The following is a 14,508-nucleotide window of genomic DNA, read 5'->3' on the forward strand; positions in this document are numbered from 1 at the left end:
TTGCTATATATCTATCTCGGTTTGCTATATATCGATGTATCAATCTCGGTTTGCTATATATCTATTTATAAATTTCGTAAACTGTCAACACATAATAAAGTAGGTACTCTAGAATAAATAAAAAAATAAACATTGATCCTATATACAACAATTTAGTTGCAAGAAAATACCTAGTACCTATAATATGAATGTCTAAGAAACTTGAATTATGATGACGTTGAATTGAAGGACTCTTATTTATACCTATTCAATATAACTAACTACTCACACTTATTTTTAAGCTTTTAAAATTACATGATACCTGGGGCATACCGAAAATTCCCGGACTGGCCAATTAGACAAAATAAGTCTTAAGATAAGATCAGAATCCAGAAACTTTCAGTATGGCCCACGTACCTACTTAGGTTTGTTTACTTATTTTTGATATCTAACATATCAGATGAGCGGGATGTTGTATGTTATATATTATGTTGTATGTTGTATGTTATATTATGTCTAAAATAATACATAACATACGTTATATATTATGTCTATTAGGAGAGCTTAACCGTTGTAAATTGTATTTGTTAACAGAAATAAACATTTTTTAATTTTCATCCCTCACAGAAGAAGTCGCGGGCAGACACTAGTAAATAATATGATCATTATATAAATTATACTATCCAACGAACAGGCAGACAGAGAGGTTTATTTTTGCTTTTATAATCTTATTAGCTTCTGCTCGCGACTTCGTCTGCGTGGGATTGACAATGATGATGATGATCAAGAGCATGTCTGGATCGGTTTTGTACACGGTACAGTTAAAATAACGTTAGGTGCCAAAGCCAGGTGACAAGAAAACGGAACAGCCAAGTAATTAGGTATAACTGTCCAAGAAGTGTTAAGTTACAAATTAAACGTCGCCATAAACGCAACATGCAACGACATAGTAAAACTGTATTTTACGTCATAATCGATACCCGGCCTCTGGAAGGCCCCTATTATCAGAACACGAATATAGAATACTAATGGCACAAACAAATTCGCTTTCCATGGAGGTTGCTTAATGGGAGACAAGTCAGTCGATATTTCACAATGCCAATATTCGTACCGCGCCCAATGCTTAGGCATTAAGTACCTAGGCATTACGTTGCTTTCTTGTGTCATATTCATATTTTGGCGACCGATCTGCTCAGAATAAATTTAAATCACACATCGACAACGATATTCACATGCGCGTATATTTTATATGAATTTGTTTTAGGGTTCCGTAGTCCACAGTATGTCATAGATACTGAATAGTTGCAATTCCCCACTCGTACATAATAATATATGTGATTGTGAATCACGTCGCTAATGGGAAAATAACGTAAAGTGAACATGAGTTTTTTGCGCTTCAACCATATGGTGTGGGATGTCGAAGGATAGGTCTTTTAAAAAGAATGGCTAGGGTGTATTCCCATTTGTAATTTGGGTCTTGACGAACTATTTTTTGATGAAGGGAATATGATAACCACACATGAATTAAAAGTAATTATACTTTGTGCATTATCAGGAAAATAAACTCATGACTAATGACTACTACACCATAGTTAGTTACTTAGATATAGTTACCTATAATAAGATTAATATTAAGTATACACAAAATCTTAATTTGGATGGCTAATGCGTACCTAAGTTCTTCAATTAAATCCATTGAATTAAAATAAAGAAAATTAAATTTGCTTGTTAAAATAACTTCTTTGTGAAAGTTTTTGTTAAAATTAGAGAAAATAATACGTCGTTTGTACTGCAGGGTATCCCTCATTAAATTCTCGGCTATTTCATTATATAAGTAGGTAAGTATTGTGTGTTCCAGTTTACAATATCTAATGTTTTACAAAGGGAACCACAAGAAATAAAATGTTACTCACGTTTTACAAATAGTAGGTAGGTACTTAGTTACGTTAAAAATACGCGAAAGTTATCTTCTTTAAGTTTGTTGCACAATATAAAATCTAATGCGGACGTAATCTCTTAGGACATTCGTTCTCTATAAATTAGCAATTAGGTCAGGTCAGGTGGAATAAGACCAACAAATTGCTCAGCCCTAAAAGAGATATTTAAGTTGTGTTTCGGTGAAAAAATAACTTTAAGTTGTATTGCAGGGTGGTGCGCACTGGCCGGATCCCTGCTATGTGGGCCTACATCATCGCGGCGGCTCGCGGGGACTCCCGCCAGACGATGGCTCGCAACCCCGAAGAATACGCCTTCTCGTTAGTACCACTTGACAACTTTCTTCATCATCTTCCTTGATCATTATCCTACTTAGTTAGGATTTCTGCTCGAGAATTCTCGGGGCGAGAAATCTCGAGAAATTTGTCCTAAGTCGAGACGGGAAGAAAAAAACACTCAATGCCTCGAGAACTCGAGAAATAAATTTCTTGTGATAAGTAAAAAGAAAACACGCGTATAAAGGGGCCCACTGATTACCAGTCCACCGGACGATATCGGCCTGTCAGTTAGAAGCAAAATTTGACAGCTCCGAACAACTGACAGGCTGATATCGTCCGGCGAACTGGTAATTTGTGGGCCCCTTAACACGTGATGTGTCTATAGTGTTAATCTTTAGGTAGTTAAATAAATGTAAACAATGTTTTTTTTTTACATTTTCAGGTACTTAAAACATTTATTAGGTAGTTAACCAACAAAATAAACAACTGCCTTGATCTGTCCCCTATCCTATCGTTCTGGCTTCAACCGATTTTCATGTTTTGAAACTTTTGAACTATGATGACATGTCTTTTTATTAAAAAAATAGTATCTTTTACTTATGAAAACAAAATAATGTAAATTCTCGTATATGATTTGTAATTTTTACATTTGCGGTGATTTAATTTTCAAGTGTTTTTCAATAAAAAGACACGTCAAAATCGCTTATCTTTTTTTCAATGCTAAAAAACGAACTATAGAGCCATGTAATAACAAATATACAAAATTACTATTGATAAATCAAATCATCCCGATATATTTCTATTAGCAAACTATCACAATTTTAGTTGTTACGTTTACTATTTCGTAGTAAAACTTCAGTAAGTTTGTCACATCGAGTTAAATTTATTGTCTTGAATATTCTTGCCTAATAAATAATAGATATTGTGATTTGATTACATTTTGTTAAATACCTAAAGAAAAACAATATAGCATATCACATCGCCGGCGCGCACGCCTGAACCTATAGTTTTTTTTTTGTTTCTTGAATTTTTGATTATTAATTGCAAATTATGGTAAATAAAAAGTTGCCATGTTTGATTATTGATCTCACCTACGATTCCTATGAGTATGATTAGTAATAAAGCAAACAAATGAAAATAACATGGTTTTTTTGAAACTTTCAAAATTTCTCGAGATACTCGAGAAACTCGAGAAATCTTGGTCGAGAATTCCCGTGCCTCGAGAAATTAAAAAGGTCGAGAAACCAGAAACCCTATACTTAGTTGAGGTTGGCCGTTCTTGGCCTGTTTTTTTAGACTCCAGGGATCTTATTCGAGATGTACAACTGTCAGATTTCGCATCCACATCAAATCAACTCTTGATTTAATCGCATGTTGATTGTATCAAGTTTTGATTCGATCGACTGAAACTCAGCTCTGAACTCGGGGTGACTCGGTTTGGTTTGGTTGTCACCTAACTGTGGATTGCTAATGTCAAATTTAGACAGCTGCACGTATTTAACAACTAACAATTTTTCCCACATCAACGGGAGATCAACTTGATACGTCAGTTATCGCTTGTCGAATAGGGGTCCTGTTTTCCTACATTTAACAACACACGCGATTTTATAAAAGCGTGTTACTAACTAAATATATATGTACCTACCTACACTCCAAATTCTGAGGTTTTATAATCGCCTCATAATTTGGAGTGCTACTTATCTTCCACCATACTGATGATCAAAACACAGCTTAAAACATTTGTATAGAATCATAGGATTGTTGTGAAAGTTATTGTCATTTGAACCAAAGTATTTTTCTGAACCTGTAAATAATTATTTAATTTCTCATGCTCTGAAAGTGGGTCGGGCAGTTGTTTATCTATGAAGCGGACAGAAAGTAATTAGCTTCGGCCATATGGGCTGAAGAGTAGCGGGTTTTTTTCTGTGTCTCCTTCCCATAAACAACTGGATGGAAACGAATGGGAAAACATTGTTCTATTTCCAGCCTGAAACAATTAATAATTGTTCGAAAATTACTCATTCCCGCATACTCAAGGTAATAATTCGTTCTAAAAATCGAGATCTAAAATACACGGCAGGCGTAGTGGGTGACTGATGGCAGAATCTTAATCGTACTTATACGGCCACACTAAAATATTATTACCGCATTTAATGTTTTTTTGAAGTGAAAACTTCTTTAGCGGCGCTGAGCACTTTTTGAGGTGGGGAAAAAATTATAAACTCGATTCAGCGTAACGCGTAACGTAACGCTGACGTCATGTGTCACGGACAATGTTATTCACCAAAGAACTTTAGTCATAACGTATCATAATCAGTTCAATTATTTAAAACTGGACTTTTATATTAAGCAATAAAGCTCAATGTTCTAATCTTGTAGGTACGGGCTGAAATACGAGGATCTCACAGTTACATTCTAACTTTATATCAATAAAGCTACATCTTGATGAAATCGCTAATAAAAGTGAACTCTAGTACTGGTGAATAAAACTCAAAATATCATGACCAAATATATTTAGATGCGAGGTCTACAAGGAAACTTTACAATTTCTATTCGAATTTTAAACAACCAATATAATTCAATAAAGCTACATCTTGATAAAATCGCTAATAAAAGTGAACTCTAGTACTGGTGAATAAAACTCAAAATATCATGACCAAGTATATTTAGATGCGAGGTCTGCAAGGTAAATTTTACAATTTCTATTCGAGTTTCAAACAACTAACGCTACAAATTTGAATTTCGAATTTTAAACAAGATCACTGACCAGCAATTTCGGAACTAAAGTTTTTCAATAGAAAGGAGGATGGGTCAATTATACATAGTGCTGCAGACATTTTGGACTAGTCATTGACTTTTCACTTCTGTCGGCACTCCCGGAGTGCAACCCGTTGTTTTTTTTAATGATACCTACTTGATATTATTCATGTAGGTATACAAAATTAAGTTGGCTGTAGATTATGAATAATTCCGTAGGTAGACAGTTGACAGTTGCAGAGATTAGTGATTTAACACGTTCACTGCGGCAAGCCAAAACCTTTACCTAAAATGTAGTGCGTTACGAGGCCTAATCCGCCCCGTAGTGGTTTACACCTTGGTGCGTTACGGGTATAAAAGTGCCCCGTACACCCAAGACTCTTAAAACTGCTATAAAGTCCTGAAATATTTTATTATTGAATTTTTTTTCTGACAAACATAAAGATTATGAAATTACCTACGTCATGTTCCCTTCGCACGTAGATACGGTAAAAACGTATGAAATTATAGAGAAATGAAAGGACGGGGTTATTTTCTCCCCGTATCGCACTAAAATTGAAAAACTACGGGGCTTAGCAAACCCCGTAACGCACATACCTTATTTATGTCGATAAATCAATAGTGATGGGAAATAAAACAAACGATATTTTAGCGCTTACTATAGTAATAACTAGATATCGTTTTTCAGATTGAAAGCTAAAGTTTTAATATTAAAAACGTCACTTTCGGACACAACATGTTTGGCACTGACTGGTGTCAAAATTGATTACTGAGCAGCAGTCAACAATACGTAACATTCAGTAAATATGATTATGTCGTGAAGTATAATTACTTGTTCTAAATTATACCAATTGTTAACTACATTATTTTTGCAATAACACCATTCTAGCATGCTTCCCAAACGCATTATTTTTAATTTACCGATAAGAAGTCTTGCAATGCTGACTGCACTAGTGACTTTGTGGTCATAACCCCGTACGGGCCAGCTAAAATCTATACGGGGTTCACTGGAACCCGTATCGCACTAGAAGGCAAAAATTGTTCCAAGGTCGGTACGGGGTTCCTGAGACCTCGTATATTCTGAATATACCACTTGGTTATACTTTTGACAAGAAACTCAAATGTATATTTGTTTTTATCGTAGTCATAAAAATATCCAAGATACAGTTTCCGCACCAGCGAGTAGACACGATATTTAACCTCCGCACTGAATGATGACATCGTACGGGGTTCAAAAGCCCCCGTAACGCAGTAAACGTGTTAATTCTCATTGGCAGAGATATTGTATTTAAATCCTAGATAAAAAAAGATTCATTCATGGTCATGGCCGTTGGTTTTCTATTACTTTAATGAGCGAGTGAGCGAAAGTGTGTCTTCGGTGATGTTAAGTACATACCGCATTTGCGTGAAAATCAACCTAATGATGGGAAATTACTGATTTTGCAAATTTAGGTATCTCCTTTTATTTGGATTCCTCGTATTAGAAATGAAAATTAGAGTGTTTAATTCGGATGAAAGACATGATTTCTCTCCTTGATTAACAATGTACTAATTAAGTTATACGTCTCCAAATTGTTTCTGAGCAAAAATTAAAAATGATGTATTTGTGGGATTAATATTATATGGCTGTGTTTGACGAAGATATTATAATATTCGTTTATCCCCAGATACCGCGATGGCCAAGTATTTATGGTGTCCGGGCCCCGAATGGACGAGCCGGGGCCCTCCGGAGTCAGCACCAAAGAGATCTTCGAGGAGTGCAGTCCTCCCTCTCCCAAGGACTGCACTAGCCCTCTTCCCACCTCGAAAGACATCTGCAGCAGCCCCCCGTTCTCCAGGGACCTCAGGAGTCCTCCCGTCAGCTCCAAGAACGCGATCCCGTTGAAATCATTGACCAGCCCTAGAATGGAGGACGTGATTGAGATATGCGATGATGAAGTAAGTGCTGGTTATAATTATTGTTGCCGGGCATTTTCATTTTAACTTGCACTTTAAAGCGCGACTTAAGTCGTGTTTCAGTAACGTCTAACCCTTACATTCCTGACAAAATGTATGGGATTTGACATAGACCGTCAGTTTTGTACCGATTGTTAACCGGCCGTTAAAGGTGCACAGTTAAGTGAAAATGCCCTGGTACGTGATTCACTTCAGTTACCTAGGTATATTTAAGTAAGAACTTAAATATACTTCTCCTATAAAACAGACAATAAGGAGTCAAACCGCAAGTTTCAGGAGCTAACATGAGGAAAATTACCAAGATTATTCACCAAAGTCAATTTAACATTGGCACCGTCTAAATAAAATACAGTGTAAACTCTATATAACGACACTGAAGGGACTGCGCATTTTTCGACGTTATAGAGAGTGGTTGTTAAATGGAGTGAAATAAAAAAGTCATCTTACTATTCTAAATATTCTAATGTATCTGTTTATAATATACTTAGGACACATTTTGCACAAGAAGAACATTCATTTCATACAAATAACAACGCCTATTAATTTATTACTTGTAACATCTTGTCAAAAGTCTAGTGACCGAGGTAAACATGTGCTAGATAATAAAACAACAAAACAGCAAACAAGAAAACGTACAACAGTACACAGCTGCAGTTTTTATTAATTTCGGCAACTTAGAAAGTACTTCTTAATGATGTATTACGAGTATGCCGTATTGTTGTCGTTAAATAGAGTGAGCGTGACGCTATATAGAGTGTATTACTATATAGAAAACAAGGTAAACCAACCAAAGTTTACAAATTTCGACGTTTTAAGGAGTTTGTCGTTAAATCGAGTGACGTTATAAAGAGTTTACACTGTAGGTACAATTTTATTTATAAGCGCATTCATTTAAATAACCGTATAATCTACAAAAGCTTTAAGTCTTTACTCAGATTGTCTTGATTATTGGTCTCTTGTACCTAGTTAAGTTTTCGTATGTATTCTAATCACGGTTAATCCAATAATACTAACAATTTTCTTACCATGTCTGAAATGTAAATTCTTATTTAGAGTCTGTGCGGAAAGAGAAGAGTCGTGGAATGTATGGGGCCCAATACATTCCACGACTAAACAGTCTCACCAGACCAGTCACCAGTGGTCTTTCTGAACAGATTCTATCTTTAACGTTGTGTGCCATGAAAGATTTCCTTCCAGTACGTAATTAATTATACTTGTTTTATACCTAAAATAAACCTATGTACCTAATTATAAGATAACACTGACAATGTATGATTAATACAAATAAAAAATGAATATGAATATGAATAAATGGAAGTAATTGGTGAAATAAATTCTAGAGAAACACACCTACATGCTAAGTATCTAATTATAGGATATGATAATGCAACATGTAATGTGCATGGTTAAAGGGGAGGAGGACATTCACCCTCTCGTTTATAACGTACAAAGTATTTAATTCCCTGAAGACTGTAATTACTGTTCAGTGATGCTAAACCCAGGGATCAAACTTTATAGTATTTTTTGTAAACGCACACTGAGAGAAAAATCATCACCAGGAATTAAAAAACAGTTCTGTACTGGGGGAAAAAATAAGTTTAGTAATAATTATGGAAGTTTCACTATTTCTGTAAAGTTTATTTATTTCTACAAACAGCTCAGTAATCCTAAATCTAATTTCAACAAACAGATAATAGAAATTGCAAGAACTAATAGAAATTGCAAAAGTCAATTTGTTCCTATTAGTTGACTCTCCTTGTCCCCGGATTAAGTTTTTTTTTGTAATTCTAAGTGTGTTTTTGTTATACTTTTCTCTCAGTGCATAGGCCTTAATAATGACTACAACGATGTAAGTTTATTTTAAATATTATGAATACTTACACTATTATTATAATCATTTGTGTTGTTACAAACTTCGAAGAAGATATACAGAGGTACATCAAAATTAACATTTTTGCAAAAAAGCCTTTTCACCATCAAATCTAAAAATAAACCCTTTCTATAACTTAACTCCTACGAAAGTAAATTGTATAGTTTAACATATTAAAAATGGTTTTAAATTAATACTAGAAAACTCATATGGACAAGGACACTTTAAAGGACATCAAATCTAAGAACAAATCCTCTCTTAAACTTAATACGAGTAAATATAGTGCAGTTTCCACCGCTTACTTAATTTACTTAACACGCTAAAATTGCAAACACGAATATAGATCAAGAGACATAGGACCATCATCAAGTTAATGCACTAACTTTTTAAAGGGGCAATTAGGGGTATTACGTTCGGTGGCAATCAGTTATTTACCCAGCTTATTGTCTGAACCTCATATCTCTACAGCATCGATTCAAACGTGAACTTTAATTCAGGGTGGTGAAAGTCTATTTTACAACCGATGTCTGAGGAGATACGAGGTTGGTAGTTTGAGTGGTCGATTTACAACGGAAGGTACGGTGAACGCGTCATAAACGTGACATCGCATCGGGAAGTCGGTTGCCGGCACTCATGGCCTATTGTTTCGATGTCCTCCGACTTAAGCACGCACTATCAATTTTTCGGCTCACCCATTCCTCCTGGGACGGTAGCGGCAATAACTCCTCACTCCTCACCAGTTAATGGATTTTCATAATTATACACATATGTCAGCCGCATAAATTGGAACGCGGTTTTACCTGAAGTGTTGCCTGAATTCTTTTAATTGAAGTTCGTGTTACGATATCGTGACTAGATCAGCAATTATCTGATAGAGATCTTTAGTTTGTCAAAGAGTCTTAACGGCTCTATTCATTTGGAGACCGGTGAAGTGACATGCCATGGAGTAATTCCACACGAGACTTTAAAGACTGTAGTGTTAATTATAACAAATATGAGTCCAGTGTTTACAATCCAAAAAATACCCATCGGGAACAGCATGGGCCCGGTAAGTACATTTAAATATAAAAAAGTGCCTAAAAATACCAATTTAAAGTATATTTTATTTGAATATTACTTAAATTACGTTAACTTTTTGCATTTTTACTTTGAAATGCATTGACACCTATGAGAACCTGATTGTTTGTTATGTTGAAATTTATTAATACATACGTGAAGGCGTGAATAGGGTATTTATATAATAGTAAGATATTACGATGCTCGTTATTTTTTATTGTCAACGAATGGTCGACTTTTTCGCCTACATTGGCCGCAAATGGTGTTACCGGCAGTAAAATTGAATAGTTTTTATATTACTTATGGTAGGGGAGCCCAAGAGGGGATTTTTGTGTTTACTCGAGCGCGTCAGATTAAGATATGAATGATATCTTGCTACCCCTTTTAGCCATCTATGTTGAGCCCTTGGTTGGTGGGGGGTTCAATAAATTGTTAAGCAGATTGTGGATTTGGTCATATTAGTCCAAATTAACGCTATAATTATGCTATTACTAAATCTGATAATTATTTGCACGCATTTCCTTAATCTGACGGTTGCAATGCTTAATCTGATGGTATAAATTAGGCGTCAAACTTGTGTTCGTGAGATTAAGAAAATGCCTACAAATAAGTGTTATATAAAGCTATAGAAAAAATATAGCATTTAAGTGGACAAAAACGACCAAACCCACAAACTGCTATAACGATTTTCTAAGCCTCCACGAACCTACCGAAATTAAAAAAAAATTGTAGACGCTTTCCGGCTCACTGGAAAAAAAACTTTATATTTCTTTTTTTTCTTCTTATCATCTAATATTTCGATTCCAATAGGTCTGTATGACGCTCGAGTAAATCCCAATTTAGCATCGTGGGCTCCCCTACTATTAAAAAAATATCTTTATTAATATTTCATACTAAATAACAAAAATGTTCTTATCCTTTTTCAAAAAACATCGACGGAAAAAATCTTTATTTTAATGAAATTCTAAGTACTTACCAACTCTTCCATTCTAATGAACAAAACTCAAATGAAACCAATTTTGATGGTTCCTATATTTGCGTGTCTTCTTGCGTCGCAAAATCGATAGACACAATATTTTCCATCAGAGTTAATTATAGCCGCACTATAAACATCTTATTCAGAAGCTTGACTCCTAAGAAATAAAGAGGCAACATTCAATTTGCAATACTTCGTCGCTACAACTATCAATTACGCAATCAGTAGCTTTGAGTCATGAATAAGTATCAATTTCAAGTAGTGTTTTCTTGGTAATTATTTTAGTGAGCGCTTGTTGAGTACCTACGGGCACTCTCATGTAGGTACATTTCATTTCGCACTTTTATAATGTGGCGCAATTCAAATTGTATGGGGTATGTTTTCGTTTTAAGGATGAATCACGCTAGACCGGGCCGGGGCCGGGCTGGAGCTTCTGGCGCTTTGTTTTCAATGGAAAGCACCACGTAATTACTCATCAGTCATCATAGAAAATTACATGTCGGACACCTCGGCCCGGGCCCGGCCCGGTCTAGCGTGAGCCATCCTTTAGAATCAATTTAACATAATTTGGAAAAATTCAGGACATGCCACATCACACCACTAATAGGGGTGTTTATTAAAACCATATTATTTTTATCCGACTTCAAGATTTCGAGGAAAGATATTCTTTTATAATAGGTACCTATCTAACTCTTGCATTTTCTCTCAGAAAGTGACATTATCTGAAGAAGAACTGCTGATAAAAACTATAAAATACAACTGCAACTGTAACCTGTATTAGGTATACTGTTTTAAATGAATTTGGTGCCATCCTTGTTGTTACAAGTTCATCAGTCCATGAAGTTGAAATGCTAGTATTGATACTTCTGTACCATAACCTCGTAACTGAGGGGAGGAATTAGGACCCTTAATTGTGACGTTTAATAGCGTGGCAAATGAAATGTTCGTGTCTTGCCTTCCAAGGGTTAGACGTTGCGCCCAATTCACACAAACGTGTTGTCGGTTTTATTAGTAGCATTATCAACCTTATTGTATATAAATGATAGTTCAAAGTCCGAAGGGTTGTTTTGTGAGATTTATTACTTTTTGGAAATGGTTGCGTTGGTCCGATCATTAGCCAAACTACGTTAGCAGACTAAACTTGACTTGGACAATTTCGAATAGTACCTTTATATTTAGTAAGTATCATCTAACTCTGTGTCCGTCTGTCTGTAACCTTCCGATTGAAGTTTCATACCTCTTCAGTTAAAACTCCGCATACATGTAATTATGGTACCTAATTAACTTAGCGCTTGAGCACTTTACATGGAAACTAACACCAGCCAGATCACTTGAATAAGAACTTAAAGATTGACAATTTTTTAAAGTTTCAGTAAGTATTAATATTCATCAAAACTAGTTCAGAAGCTTTCAAGATAGTGAAAAAAACGAATGGATGTCGCAAATGTTTTGTACCTACTTATACATCGAGTAGGATCTCGATTATCCAAACTAATTGGGACAGAGATCAGTTCGGATTATTGAAATGTGGATTTTTGGGACGAGTTTCAACAAAAACAATGCCTTTTGACTTAGAACAGTACAGTACCTATGTTAAAATAATTATGACGTACAAATTAACGTTAAAATATAAAACACCTGATAATCGAGGTTCTACTGTACCCACATCACACTGTGTCTATGATATTTCAAATGTAATATTTTAGCATTATCCAAATAACGTTGAAACATATTACAAAATATAACAATTTGGTAATATGCTTGTAATTATCTGAAGTTACACTTAATTATTGCCATTTATGCCATTTTTCTTTTGCCAGCCATTCTGGCTGTGTATAATTCTCCTTCATGGAATGTGTTTAAATTACCCCAATTATCATTTATTTCGCTATCGGAGCTTATCGTATGAGTCGTTTACGAAAAAAATGTGATAATCATATCCTAATATAAAATAGGTACCTAATTAATATTCAGGAAAGGAAATGGTGACACCACATGCACGCAGCTATAACATTATAAAGTCCCAATCATAAGGCATGTCCTAACTGAAGCATTATATGCACAGCAATCAGAAATAGGTCTATATTAAATATAGGGAAAAAAGGGGAGGTTGTGTTGAAGGTACCTTCAAGAGAAACTGTTTTGAAACAAAAACATGAAGTTGTAGAGCCCGGTGAGGGCGAACACGAAAAATCGGCATTACGGCTCGGCCACGACATTGCGCGACTGGCGACGGCGGCGGTGGCAACCATAGGTAGGAACGAAAGGTCCGACCGCTTTGTCTCGCTCCAACCTATGGTTGCCGCCGCCGCCATCGCCAGTCGCGCAATGTCGTGGCCGAGCCAGTAGGCACTTAGCGCGTGTATTTACAACTGGAAGATTTTACAATAGCACTTACTTGCCGAGCGAGACCTATCTAGGCACAGGCACTAGGATAGCTACTTCAACAGAGGTGAAGGTATGTAGCGTGGGGTACCGAAATCCCTACTTTCGAATTTAAAACAAAATTATTTCAACCGTGTGACTAGGGAATGCAATCTCGCACCAAGATTGGCGATTCGAGATCACTCACGAAAAATCTGAATCGAGATAGGGTGTTTCGAGATCTCGACCGTCACACTTTCGAGATCGAGATTAAATCGAGATTAAAAATGTGTTATTTTGAGCAAAAATCTCTAAGAATTCCGTATATACTACTTATTTAGAGTACGTCATGTTTTGTTTTGAAGATCAACAAATCAATCAACGTTTAATAAAAAAACTAGGTGCTTATATTAAAAAACAAAACAAATAACATGATTGTAGCTCTAATTTGCATGTAATTAGGAAAAAGTGGTATTAATTATTTTTTATTTTACAAAATTGTAAGCAAAGGCAGTAACATGCTCAATTGATACTTTTGACAAGCACTCGGCAACTTACAAAAAAATGTAGGGTAAGCGAGCAAAAATCGTAAATAATTGTGACTGGGTACGTTAAGTTCGTCCGATTTTTCCGCACAGAGCGCGCCACAGTGCTTTTATCGTCAGCTAAAGCCGGCCGCATACAATAGCACTGCCTGAACAACATGAACCTGGTCAAAAAGATTACTCAAAACAAAGTATTTCACACGGATCAATCTTTCAATCTCGTTCGAGATCTAGAAAATATTAATCAAGATCTCGACCGAGATTGCTAAAATCGAGATTTCCTGTCAACGAGATTGAATCTCGAAAATTCGTACGAGATCTCGCAAGATCTTGAAATTGAGAGATCGAGATTGCATTCCCTACGTGTGACGTAAGGTGCAGGGGGACAATTTCGACTGCGGGATAATTTCAACTAATCGAAATATCTGCCATGTATTACATTATTAACTATAGAGTCACACATCACACACATCACAACACGTCTTTTCGCTATCTGGACATATATGGCATTTTAGTTAATATTGTAAAACATGGAAGATATTTCTATTACTTGAAATTACTCCGCAGTCGTAATGCGCCCTCTGCACCTTATACAATACATATATCGTGCATATAAATTCAACTACAGTAGGTACATTTTTCTTGTAGATTCGGCCTTAGGAGGATAAGGTTACTTAATGTGAACGCAGCTTTGGGTCGATATCGTTACGCCGGGTGTTTAAAAAGTGGCTCATTAGTATCACTTTATTATCATGTCATCCACGCGTTGCGGCGTTTCATGGGCCGGTATCA

General features: G+C 35.7%; 1 protein-coding gene across 1 annotated transcript in view; it reads left to right on the forward strand.

The window, feature by feature from the left end:
• Window positions 1-1,045: 1,045 nt before the first annotated feature.
• Window positions 1,046-14,508, forward strand: part of LOC134805124 (cyclic nucleotide-gated cation channel subunit A-like) — a 48,689-nt gene continuing 35,226 nt past the window's right edge. The window contains exons 1-3 of the mRNA XM_063778423.1: window positions 1,046-1,056; window positions 2,127-2,234; window positions 6,617-6,887. Of these exons, the coding sequence (XP_063634493.1) occupies window positions 1,046-1,056; window positions 2,127-2,234; window positions 6,617-6,887 (390 nt within the window). The remainder of the gene's footprint in view (window positions 1,057-2,126; window positions 2,235-6,616; window positions 6,888-14,508) is intronic.

The sequence above is a fragment of the Cydia splendana genome, chromosome Z (assembly GCF_910591565.1).
Source record: "Cydia splendana chromosome Z, ilCydSple1.2, whole genome shotgun sequence".
Classification (NCBI taxonomy): Eukaryota; Metazoa; Arthropoda; class Insecta; order Lepidoptera; family Tortricidae; genus Cydia; species Cydia splendana.